The sequence below is a fragment of the Stenella coeruleoalba genome, assembly GCF_951394435.1.
Source record: "Stenella coeruleoalba genome assembly, chromosome: X".
NCBI lineage: Eukaryota > Metazoa > Chordata > Mammalia > Artiodactyla > Delphinidae > Stenella > Stenella coeruleoalba.
In genome coordinates, this window is record NC_137152.1 from 15,707,955 (window position 1) to 15,721,055 (window position 13,101).

The 13,101-nt window shown below is 41.6% G+C and overlaps 1 protein-coding gene across 7 annotated transcripts in view; it reads right to left on the reverse strand.

The window, feature by feature from the left end:
* The window catches only part of SH3KBP1 (SH3 domain containing kinase binding protein 1), a gene marked incomplete at its 3' end in the record, with an annotated part of 345,340 nt that overhangs the window by 151,170 nt on the left and 181,069 nt on the right, over positions 1-13,101 (reverse strand). For 6 of the 7 annotated variants that reach the window (XM_079910173.1, XM_079910175.1, XM_079910178.1 and 3 more), the window contains one exon: positions 1,874-2,003. In XM_079910173.1, coding sequence (XP_079766299.1) covers positions 1,874-2,003 — 130 coding nt within the window. Of the gene's footprint in view, positions 1-1,224; positions 1,285-1,873; positions 2,004-13,101 lie in introns of all 7 variants that reach the window. The other variant, XM_079910179.1, reaches the window with a different exon arrangement.

A 13,101-nucleotide genomic window follows, 5' to 3' on the forward strand; every position in this document is an offset into this window, starting at 1 on the left:
GAATTCCAGCACTGTGTGCTTTGAGCTAAGGGGTCAAGCAGGGTCAAATGTCCACATTATTGACTTGGAGTAAGAGGAGACAGTTTATTTCAACAGTTCCAAAAACACAAGAGGTATGACTTCTCTGAGCTCCAGCTCTGAAAGCATACCTAACATGGCAGGATAACAAGAGGTCAAGGTTCTCCCAAAGATGTGGTCCAATACCTCTCCAGATCTCCTTTTCTGCCTGAGTACAGGAATCCCAAAGTAATTTCCAAATGCAGAGACAATGCTTCAGTGAGCATAGTACTAACCAGTGTGCAAGCAGCCTCAACTTACTAGCTGGCTGTGTCCCAAGAATTCATCATGATTAACAATGAAAGTGACCACTTAATAGAGGGTCTTCTATAGGTGAGGTGGTTTATATACATTATTGCTATTGGAACTCATAACACACTTCCACAGAAATAATGGTAAAATGACCCGATCTGGTCCTCCCTCCGAGAAAGCCCATTTAATCCACCATATCCCTAAGATATAGTATTCTTATTATGGGACTCAATTACCAGGTACAATACTACTCCAGTGTATGAAAGGAGACACTATGGCAGTTAGAATTCTAATGTGCAAGTTGGAAGCCATAGAAGTCCCACTATCATGGGGTCAAGGACACCTTCTCCCCTCCCGGCCACACCCACCAGTTGGCCCATGTTAGCAGAGAACCTCCTTGCCCCATACCAGAGAAGGCAGCAGGAGCTTCAAGATGCTTCCTCTGCCCCCAAATCACCTCCTGTCTTTCCTATCACAGACTCCAGGATGGAATGAGGTTCAGGGATGGGGAGCCCCAGACTTTGGAAACCACTGAGCCAATTGGCCAGCGCCACTGAACACCAAGTGAGGGAGGTGGCCTGAGCACGACTCCAGAAATGGCTTTACCTCCAAATTGGGGATTTGCCCAATCATGCTACTGGTTAAAGAGACACAACTAACTTGAAAATACCACTCAAGTCAGATTTTTCCAAATGGAAAAGAAAGCTGTTTAAGAATTATTTTGACAGGACTGAGCTGTCTTCTTGTTAGAAAGGAAAGTCTGCAGCCCCAGGTAGTGCCGAACCGCTAAGACACAGTCGAGCCTCTACGACATTCACACCCATGACCTTGGCTCAAGACGGCACAAGAGATACACAGACGTCCACGTAGGAAGTTGGGTTAGCGACTGGGAGAACAAAGTTTCCCGGTCCTGACCTTTTGCTCCATGAGCTGGAAAAGGCAGCAGAGAAGCTGGAGGGAGGAGAGCTTCAGGCCCTGGAGAGAGAAAGACCTGGAGTTCGTTCTCACCATCACAGACGGACACGCATGCTCACCCGAGGTGGGGCTGGGCCCTCAGCTGGCTTGGCAGACTTTCAAGGGAGCTGGCACACACGCGTCCTGAACATTGCCTTTCTTCCCACCAATGATTTGTGTGTGGGGTGTGTGTGTGGGGGGGGGTGTGTGTGCCATTTTCTCCAAGTTCCTCAAGAGATGCTGAGAAATATTAACCATCTCATTTGGTTCATTTTAAAAATAATTATCAACTTGCAGTGAGTGACATTTTAGAAGTATATGGAAGCACAGCAACATGGGCCATCCATGGGGGACTATGAAGGCCGACAGTCACCTATCCAGAGATGTTCACAGTGTGCATCTGCGCACTGGGGGGAAAGGTATGCACCTCACACCTTTACAATGATAAACCTACTAAACCACGGTGGGTTAAGGCAGCATAACCAAGAAAATATTCATGAGCTTCTGTCACAATCGCTTAGCACAGGCAGTGGAACCAAGGGGAGGCTGGAGCGGCACCCGTGGGTGCCCCCACCCCTGTCCTGCATGGTGGGAGGACTTCCTTCCTTACTTGACTTGGAGAGCTGCTCATCCTGGGAAATGCCGAGGTCGTCCGACTCCCCTGACAGCTCCTTGATGAAGTTGGAAGGAAACATTCCAGTCTTTCCATTGAGAACACCTTCCCACCATCCTTCTTCTACCTGCACAGATGTGAACAGAAGAACAGAGGCAGGGTTCAGGTTAGATGTGGTACTTGCCAGTTTTCTCTCCCATCTGTACAGTGCCGAGTGCACAGCCCACACAGGGAGAGCTGCAGGACCCAAAGCTTACAGGTTAACAGGGAATGAGAAAGCAGACTTCACAGGGTCTCGAGATTCAGACTCAGGAAGTGGGGTTTAACCTAGGGACCATAAACGCAAGTGGAAAAGAATTAACACTTCATTTCCACTAACATCCAACTGAAATTTGGCATTTCCTTTGATTAGGAATATACGTAACACACCAGAGTAATAGAAGGACCTGTGACGTGACACCAACCAAATCGTATTTTTACATCACATCGTAGATACTGTGGGTATTTCAAGATATCGTTTGCACTCTTTGCTACCTTTAAGTGGTGGTAGTTATCACACCTGCTGGGAGACCCTGTTATTTAATGTATTAATAAGGAATTATTTATTATTTATAATAAAGAAGTGCACATAGATTAGTATACCAAAATTTGTTTTTAAAATAGCTTGATAGCTACTTTAATATAAATGGTTCCTTTTGTAACCTTATGTGTTTTATTTTATGCATATAAAACCATTATTTAAAAACTGAGAATGGCTTTCCCGGATTACCAAACCTAACTTGATAGCCTAACAAAAACAGTTAAGAATCTGTGGAATAAAAACTCAACCAGAAGGTAGGACGACTCCCTGTAGCTTTCTTGAAGGTTCTAGATTACCCTGAGATGAACTGATATGGGATGAAGGGAGGTAGGGAGGGCAGCCAGACTGCAGTCATCTGGGTGGGGGAGTTGAAGGCGGCATCTGGGGAGGGGTGAGAATGAACAAGGCAGGTGCGGATTTGAGAATCTGTGAGGGATAAGCTGGTCTTCAGCAACCAATTAGCTGAGATGAGGGAAGTGTAAAAAAAAAAAGTCATCCCCAAACTTTGTGATGGAGCCACTAACAGAACAGCAGAAGTGAGAATAGTGAACTGGCTTCTCGGAGGAAAATAACAGGGCATTTTGAGAACAAGGAAGCACTTAGTTACCAGTATGGTGTAGTATAATAGAAAGAAACCTAGAAACTTTTTGGAATTTTTTTTGGCCATGTACATGTATTACTTCTTCAAATCAACAAATACAATTTAAAAGCTTAAATAATTAAAATGAAAAGAAAATTAGAGTCAAAAGCCCAGTTCAAATCGTATCTTGTGACTCGTCGAATGTCCTACTAACTCAACCCTGGCTTTCCCTCTGTACAGTGGGATAATTAGTACACTTGATCAGTGTTAGAAATAGATGTATTATGATTCTACACTAGCGGCTAGGGACACAGGACTGTACAGGACATACCCTTTTTTTCCCCCTCAAGAAGTGGACAATCTACCAAGGTAGAAAGGACACATGGTTTAAAGATGGTGGAAGGTGGGCATGACCAAAACCTAGCAATGCAAGGTAAATAGAAAAGAAAACACCATGCCTTAGCACAAACCAAATGTGTTACACAAAGTTGAGCTCGCCGAGATCTGGGATGCTAAGGGAAGGCTTGGAGAAAAAAAGGAATCAAAGTTAAGGTTGGCCTTGAAGAGCAGAAATGCCAGATATAAGTAGGGGAGGGTGTGTGAGAGACATTCAGGAGGTGCTGACACAGCCTCAGAATGGAGACAACCAGAATGGCATTTTAGAGCACGATTTGGGGAGCTCATGGGGGTACAGACTCACAGAGTGGCCATCATATCTGTGTGATCACAGAATCTTCGGGAAAGAATCCAGACAATGGCACCCGTGCATGACTATCCTTATTCAATACCAAATCACGGCATTTCACAACGTTTCTGTTGAAATCATTCCATGTGTCTATGTCAACTCAACCGTTACGTACTATCCTTTCAAGGAGCTTTTTATAGGATTAGAATGGTTAGGAAGATGCACCATAAGCCTGAATATAAACAGTCACAGGATTTGTAGCGTGGGGTCCTTTGTGCTTGTCTTGAATAAGGAACCATAAAATGACCTTCTTTCTCCCAGAAATCACAAGTCAGGAGGGAAAGACCAAGGGCTCGCACCACAAATGAGCAGTCCCTGGCGTAATCCCTGACAGCGCAGGGCGGCTGGGCCGATTCCATTTGATTCAGTTTGACAGTATCTAAAACGCTCCTGTTCCCAGTAATGAGTGGCTCCAGCCCGAGATCCCTGAAGGAAGTGCTCCTGATGTGTGGGATCGGCAGGCTGCCTGCTGGGAAAACAGGGGTGTCTTCACCTCGCCACGTCCCCACATGCCCGCATCCCTGTCACAGCACAGTCTGAGAGGAATGGCCAACAGGGAACCAGCAGACGTCTATCCTTAGCCTCACGGGGCGCAGAGGGGCAGACAATCAAACCACTGCTCATCGCCTGGGGGGTACACTTCCCATTACAGGCACCATGGAGCGGGCGGGCGTCTGTCCCCCGTAGCAGAGAGAGCTGTTCGGTGCTATTTCTTCCTAAAGACTGCTGCTCTGGTTGCAAGATTCAGGCTGGTGATATGAGACAAATGATCCCCAGCCCCACACTATCCCTCTTCAGCGAAATTCTAGTTCAACTTCCTGCATAAAGATGATGACACTGCAGCCCATAGTGATTACATTCACTCATGAATGGATGGATGGATGAATGAATGCATGGCAGGGAAATCAATTGGGGGAAATCCTCCATAGGGGCCTATGAAGCCCTGATTCCCCCACAAAAGGAATTTTCCTTCCTGTGAGGAGCAAAAGGGACCAGGAGACCCTGACTATATTGCACACTGTTCTTAATTAGGTAACACCACACTCAGGTCTGTGTGACCCTCCCGATTCCACCAATATTTAATGAGCACATATTCCGCACTGCCCTAGGACTTCGGGACAGATTCACTGGTGAACAAAACAGATAAAGACCCCATCCTTGAAAAGCTTCTACAAGAGTGGAACATACAGAGTCCGCACACTACCTGCTTAGAAATCAAGTTGCTTATGTTTATGTTTCTATATTTAAAGAGAGAAATGCATCCCTTTGTAATAAAGTGAGGATTATGGATGTTACCAAGGGCTTATGATTTCTTTCCCAAGGAAAGCATTTAAAGGGGACAGACACCTACCTTCTCCCCACCAACACATACTCATCAACAGGCTTCTGCAGGCCTTGGCTCTAGGTTGAGAACAAACCCCTGTGTTCCTCAGAGAGCAACCCAGCCAGCTCTGGAGCCCATGGCTGTGTTCCAGGAGAGAACCCCACCTTCAGCCCAGAGCTGGGAGCACGGCAGCTTTACATGGTAGTGTTTGAGAAAGAAAGATGCAGTAAAACCACTTAAACAGTTTGTGTCTGTGTGCCCTGCAATTCTTAAGTCTTCACAATCACCAGCCTCTAAGTGGTTCAGGGCCCAAGGAAGTAGTTTCTAGTTCTTAGCCCTGTTGCAAGTTGGGGAAGAGGCTGGGTGAATTTCAACATCTCCACCTCCACCCAATCTTACAAACATTATCTACATCTGTAAGGCACTGAACAGGATGCCTGTGAATACAAAGATGACCTTGCTGTCTGGGGTACCTAACTACCCAGAACACAGGCACACCTATTTTATTGCACTTTGCTTCACAGTGCCTCACAGATGTTGCTTTTTTTTTTTTTTTTTTTTTAACAAATGGAAGGTGTGTGGCCGCCCTGCATCCATCAAGTCTATCGACGCCACTTTCCCAACAGCATTTGCTCACTTCGTGTCTCTGTGTGACATTTTGGTAATTCTCAAATATTTCAAACTTTTCCATTATTATTTTATTTGTTACGCTGATCTGTGATCAATGATCTTTGATGTTACTACAATGACTTGAAAGCTCAGATGACAGTGAGCATTTTTTAGCAATTAAGTAATTTTTAGTGAAGATATGTACATTATTTTAGACATAATGCTATTGCACACTTAATAGACTACAGGACAGTGTAAATATAGCTTTTATACACACTAGGAGACCAAAAACTTTGTGTGACTCACTTTATGGCAATATTTGCTTTATTTCAGTGGTCTAGAACCCAGCCCGCAATATCTCTGAGATATGCCTGTAGTTCCTACTTTCCACTGTTGAAGTTTTACCTGTCAACTGTACCAGGAAGAGGAACAAGATTCATCAAGTCTAAAGTCTACTTCAGGGTACAAGCAGCAAGACAGAAAAATCCATTTAAGGGTTGCTATAGCTTTTCACATCCAATTGCCCTTTGTTACCCAAACCTCAGTCAGAAGCACACTGGAGAGGCGGGTGTGAGGGAGGAGGGAACATGGGGAGGGAGAGGCACACAGGCAAATGGAGTCAGCTTCATTGTTTCAAGAGCTGTTTTACCATTCTTTCCAAAAAGAACAATGGACAAATCAAGCTCTAAGGAGAGGCCCACACCTCAACATCACTAAAATTTTCCTCAAAATTTATTCATACTTGGTAAGTTTTATGTTTCTGGGAATGTATCCATTTATTCTAGGTTGGCCAATTTGTTGGCATATAATTGTTCGTAATAGTCCCTTATGATCATCTATATTTCTGTGATATCAGTTGTAACCTCTCCTCTTTCATTTCTGATTTATTTATTTGAGTTCTCTCTCTCTTTTTTTCTGAGTGAGTCTAGCTAAAGAGTTGTCTGTTTTATCCTTCCAAAAAACCAGCTCTTGGTTTCACTGATCTTTTCTATTGTCTTTTTAGTCTCTATTTCATTTATTTCTGCTGATCTTTGTTATTTCCTTCCTTCTACTAACTTTGGGCTTAGTTTATGCTTTTTCTAGTTCCTTGAAGGCATTATGCTAAGTGAAATAAGTCAGACAGAGAAAGACAAATACTGTATGATCTCACTTATATGTGGAATCTTAAAAAAAAACAAAAACAAACACATAAGACACAGACTCATAGATATAGAGAACAGATTGGTGGTTGGCAGAAGCAGGGGGTGGGGAAGGTGAGCAAAATGGGTGAAGGGGGTCAAAACAAATTTCCAGTTATAAGATAAATAAATCCAGAGGATGTAATGTAAATAATTACCAATACTATACTGTATATTTGAAAGTTGCTAGGAGAGTAGATCTTAAACATTTTCATCACAAGAAAAAAAATTGTAACTATGTGTGGTAATGGATGTTAACTAAACTCACTGTAGTGATCATTTTGCAATGTATACATATATCAAATCATTTTGTTGTACACCTAAAAGGAATACAATGTTATATGTTAATTATCTCTCAATTTGAAAAATGTATTCAGAAATAGTTAAATGAGAATTTCAATACCAGTCCTTTTTCCTACCTGTGAGAGGTAGGGGAAAGCACTTTGGAAAATGTTTTAAACTAGAAAAATATCAAGATAGTTTTTTAAAGTTTTTAAAATTGAGATATAATTCATTTAAAGGTCCAGATCTTAATGGTACAAGTCGAACAGTTTTGACAAATGCATACACTCGTGTAACTCATAGTTCTACCAGCATACAGAGCATTTCCATCATTCCAGAAAATTTCCTAGTGTTCCTCCCCCGTCAATCTACCTCCAAGCAACCGCTAATCTGATTTCTATCACCTATGATTGGTTTTGCCTCTTTTAGAACTTCATGTAAATGTGTTAAGACATAGTTTTACCTTTTGAATATTGCTGAAAAAAATACAATTTGTTTTCAGAAAACATCCTTTTCTACTTGTGGAATTAGTGGGAGAAAATATTTTTGAGGGAACCACTTCCTGAAGTCATAAATACCTACATTATTTTCTATTTTTATTGGTTTAAATAACCATCCCTGTTGATCTGGGGACATGGAAAGCTAGTCATGCCAACTATAAACAAGTGTTACCTTGCTTCTAAATGCCTGAGCCAATATTTTCCCCCAATTCCTATGTCCTTCATTGTCTAATTACCTCTTCCAGGCAGGGCCAGAACATTCCATACACACAGGAAGTTGATTTTTATCCCCTCCCCTTATTCTTTTGAGAATAAGCCTATTCCACATGAGGGGGGGGTCCCTCAAAAGAGAAATCTGTAGGGTCATCCAGAGGGAAATGACTTAAGAAAATATATATACGATTTTATTTAGGACCTAAGCAAGCTCTGTCCAATGAGACAGAGCAACATCCACGATTTTCCTGACAGTGGCAAGGGTTTCTGGTAGGGCTCTTACAGACATTCTTCAGCAATGCTTGAAAGTCCTGTCCTTCAATACACCTATGGGCTAGTCTACAGGTCCCCAGATTCCTAATGACTCTAGGCTACCCTTACTACCATTCCAGCTTGAAAATATGAGCAAATAATAAATCAAGCCAGAAAGATAACCTTTCTGATGAATCAAGATCCTGAAGCTTTATCCTGTAACTATTCCCTGGTGAGTGAATTGTCTATGGGGACGCGTTCACCTTAGAACAGCCACACGTAAGGAAACTTTGAAGGGGGTGTTCCTTTAAAAGTTCAGTGTGCAGACGTAGAGAATGGACTTGAGGACACGGGGAGGGGTAAGGGGAAACTGGGATGAAGTGAGAGAGTAACATTAACATATATACACGACCAAATGTAAAACAGATGCTAGTGGGAAGCTGCTGCATAGCACAGGGAGATCAGCTCAGGGCTTTGTGACCACGTAGAGGGGTGGGATAGGGAGGGTGGGATGGAGATGCAAGAGGGAGGGGATATGGGGATATATGTATATGTATAGCTGATTCACTTCGTTATACAGCAGAAACTAACACAACACTGCAAAGCAATTATACTCCAATAAAGATGTTAAAAAATAAAAGTTCAGTGTGGGCAGCAGTGTCATTTTTCCCTCCACCCCATCTGATTGCATCTGCCAGCTCCTGCTTCCTGTACTCCACACCTGCGCCCAAAGCTTCACAGGTCATCCCCAACCTCAGAGCAAAGCTGTACTAACGTCCTGCCCTCCTTCCTCGGGACTAGCCCAGCGCCTTACACAATACAGCTGTGCTTGCTGAATGAATCCAAATACTCCTCACCTTCCACATGTCCAGTTGAAATGTCACCTATTCTAGGAAGCATCTTCTTCCCTCTCACTGAGTACCTTTGTTTTCAAATTCCTCTCTCATTTGTCAACGCCATTATTTGCCACTCTAACAGTATCTCGGGTTATTAGTCACCTTCTTAGTTGAGTATATCTTACCCTCCCCGACTATACCAAGCATGTTTCAAAGCAGAGTTCTGTTCAATAAATCTTTGGATCTCTATAAGCACAGTTTCTCTTACCAAGTAAGCACTCAAATATTTGATAATTCCCATAGCTATGCCAATCTATTATAAATACATTTAAACTTGCAAAGATGTTACTTTTATGTGGTTGTCGCCTGTTTTGTATGCCAATGATTCTAATCTAATCATCGTTGCTTCTAAACGTGGCTTCCCCCTCCTTAATATGAACGTTCTACCATCTCTGTGCATTAGGGAATCAGAGATGTACACCCCAAAGTTATTTGGAAAAATAATTGTAGAGCAGCCTGGGCTCTTTAGATTATCAAATTGCAATTTAAAAAATCTTACATTAATGTTATCTTTTTTTGAAAAAGGATACAAACCCTTCTAAAGCAAAGGGTGCCTTAATGGGTAAGAATTCAGGTATGCTTTGATCACCTATTAATTAATCAGCTTTTAAAGGAACTTGACTTCCCCGTCAAGTTTTGGGCAAGCACAAAACAAAAAGGCCTCCTTTTGCACATGCGAGTTCTCAGAGTTCTGACACCAAAAATGAAATGAGGATAAATTGCCCGTCCACACACACAGAGGTTGTCTGATTGAGTTAAAAGTTCTGAAGAATTTCAAGGGCCTCTTTAACTCCTGCTGAGAGAACCAAATCTCTCTCCATGGCACAAGAAGTAAGATGCCTAAGTTTCTAGGAAATGCAAGTGACCTTTCTTTGCAAACGACAAGGCCAAGTTAAGCTCTAAGTCAGAAAGTGAAGCCTTCAGTATCTAGCCAGCCTGACTGGGGACCACTGGGAAATACCTCAAAAACTAACCACAAAGAACAAATAACAGCCAGAATCTCTGAACACCCCTTGGGCCACCACGAGGAGAGACTGGATGAGACCAAGCTCATCTAGCACAAGAGGAAATGCAGCGCCTTTCCCAGGCTCTAGACAACATAGATAGGAAAACGAAGAGGTTTCAAAGCACTTTAAAACAAAAACCAAACCCCAAAAATAGGCCAGCAAGCCAGTTTCAAAACTTCAGCGGCCCTCAAATGCCACTTCTCCTCGTAACCCTGTCCATGTGCCATCTCTGTTCTTATCATTAGAACTTCGCCTGCATTGATCAATCCTCCCCACGCTGGACAAAAATGTCACAAGTGTGTATTTACAATGATTTCCTTAAAAATGCCTACCGGGGATTTAGCCTGTTAGCTTTCCTTCTGGATTGGCAGCCCTGTCCCATTAAGTGCACAGTGACTTTTTTTTTCTCCCTGCAGACCAGCCAGGAGGCAGAAGTGTGGTGAGCGCTTCCTGAGCGACCTTCACTTTGCTCACCCCACTCATCCCTGGACCGCCCCACACTCTCCATTTCTCCTCTAGCCACGCTGCAGAGACCCATCCAAGCTGAGCTGCTAACTTCTGCCAGAAGGGCTGTTCACCCTACCAAGGGTCAGGGCCGTGTGCACCCAAACCTGTTTCTGTCCATTGCTCGTCCTGCTAGCACACCATTTGGTTAAAGAGTACAAAATATGTAGGTTTGAAGAGAAAAAGCTAGTGGTGAGAAGGAATAGGATAATAATTTGAAGGTTTAAAAAAAAAGGTGCCAAAACAGGTATAGAAAAAGACAACTAAAAGAGATTAGGGGTGAGGGAGTGTAGAATTTTAGAAGAATTATTAACCCTGATTGTTTCACTTATGTTGTCCTCAATCCACTTTAAAGAAACCAGTGGGAATAGCAGAGGATGCATCACGGATGCAGAGAGGATAGAACTCAAACCAGCAAACCCATAGTTAAGGGAGATGCCCTGGCTCTACGAGGCTGTGTTGACAAATGGCAGACAAATACACATTTTTATATTTTAAGCTAAGATTACATGTTAAGATATATGTGTATCATTTTTTAGGATTCTCTACTTCATTCAACTGTTCTAAAAAACCGGTCCATACATTCAAAACCTTCCTAGGAATTGTCTCTTGGGGTGGGAGGGAGTATGGGCATTTGTGTGTGTATAGCTTTGGAATACTGCAGAATTAATCTATTAATTAATCAATAAAAATATATACACACACCTACACAATACAATACGTTATATTTTTATTGACCAATAGATTGATTCTATAGTATTGCAAAGCTATTACTATGGTCTTATCTCAACCTGCTCCTGTGGTTTAAGGGTTTTTGTTTATTTGGGATTTTCGTTTGGCATTTATATAACACCCATTATAAGAGAGAAGGGCAGATTTTATATTATACAGTGACAATGGCCCAGGATCTGCAATATGACAAGTAAATTTCAACAACAGGGAAATTAATTTTTGATGATATAATTTAAAAAATATGGATTAAAAGGTAAACCTTTATGTTTTGTTTTACACAAATAGCATAGGCTACACAGTTAATTTTCCTTTTTCCTGCTTGAAGCAAGCCCAAATGAAGCCTGGCACAGAGCTGGCAGGGATGGAAAGGAGGCGGGGACCGTAGATGGTGGTGAAGCTCTTCTCCCAGGCAAGGAGAATAACAGCCCTGCAATCATTCCTCTCCTTTAGCGACCCTCGTTCGGTTTCCCTGGAGCCAACAGGCAGTTGAGAATGGGCACTATTTCCCAGAAATTTATTAATAATTTTCCTCACCTTAATTTGTATTTCTTAAAATATTATTACAACATTAAAGGAAAAATCATCTCTATGACAGAACCATTTTCAATTCTGGGTCCCTTTCCATTTTTGATCACATGCACAAAGATAGATTTCAGACGACTGTATCCTACTGTATGCAAATCTGTGGCTGATATATTCATTTATTTTGGAAAAAAAACTTTTCATACTTCCATTTATTCATTTACTTATTCAATAAGCATTTATTAAAGTATATGTTAGGTTTCAGGCACTATTCCAGGTACTATGAATATAAAGATAGATAAAAACCAGATCCCTACTGTTGAAAAGCTCTCAGGTTAGTGGAATGTAACATAATTACAACGCACAGTATTGTAATAAGTACAGATTTAAAGGCCTCTTTACCATATTAATGGCTTCACGTCTTCTAGCTGGATAATATGACTTAATTCACACAACTATTCCCTTTCTTGATGACTTTTCATTATCACAAGCATTGCTGCAATTAACATGTTTCACATATTTTTTTCTGTTGACCATTTCCATGGATAAATTCCTAGGAGTAAGATTACGGAGTCAAAGGGTATTAATTCAGATTTTTATAGCTATTGATGTGCTTGTTAAGTAGCTTCATACAAGGATCATAAAGATATACAAAGTCACCAGTTCTTCTAAGCATTGCCAAGTCTTACCACTAAATCTGTTTTAGGATTTTCAAAAGGAGGTACCCATTATTGTCTTAATTTGATTAATTAATAGCAGGGCAGAACATTTTCTCATGGTTAAGATTTTTATTTCCCCTTGTGGGATGTGTGTTTATAGCAGATCTATCTATACTTTATCATTATTATAGTAGCTTTCTAAAATATTTTCATATGTTACATATATAATAACTTTTCATCTTAATTTATTGCAAATTTTTTTCCTGTTTGTTGTCCTCTTTGTTTAGCTAAACTTTCTTCAAATCATACCAAAATTTTAACTCTCTTTTATTTTTAGTCACAACTGTTTATTTTTTCCTCTGGAATTTCTTCCATGGTGTCAGTCTCATGAACTGTGCCCTTCCACCATTGGCACAAATGTTCTTCTCTGCTGTGCATTCATTTTTAACTCATTCAGCTTTCAACAAATGTCTCCTATGTGCCCTGCTTGGCACCAGGAATAAAAAAATGGTGAATGAATGACATACTAATACAAATTATCCAAAGCTGGGAAATAGGCAAAAGGGGCCACTGCATGTCCTGCCAGTATCACGCTGGGAGCCCCATTAACTGATCCTCTAGGGACAGGTATCTGCTTGACAC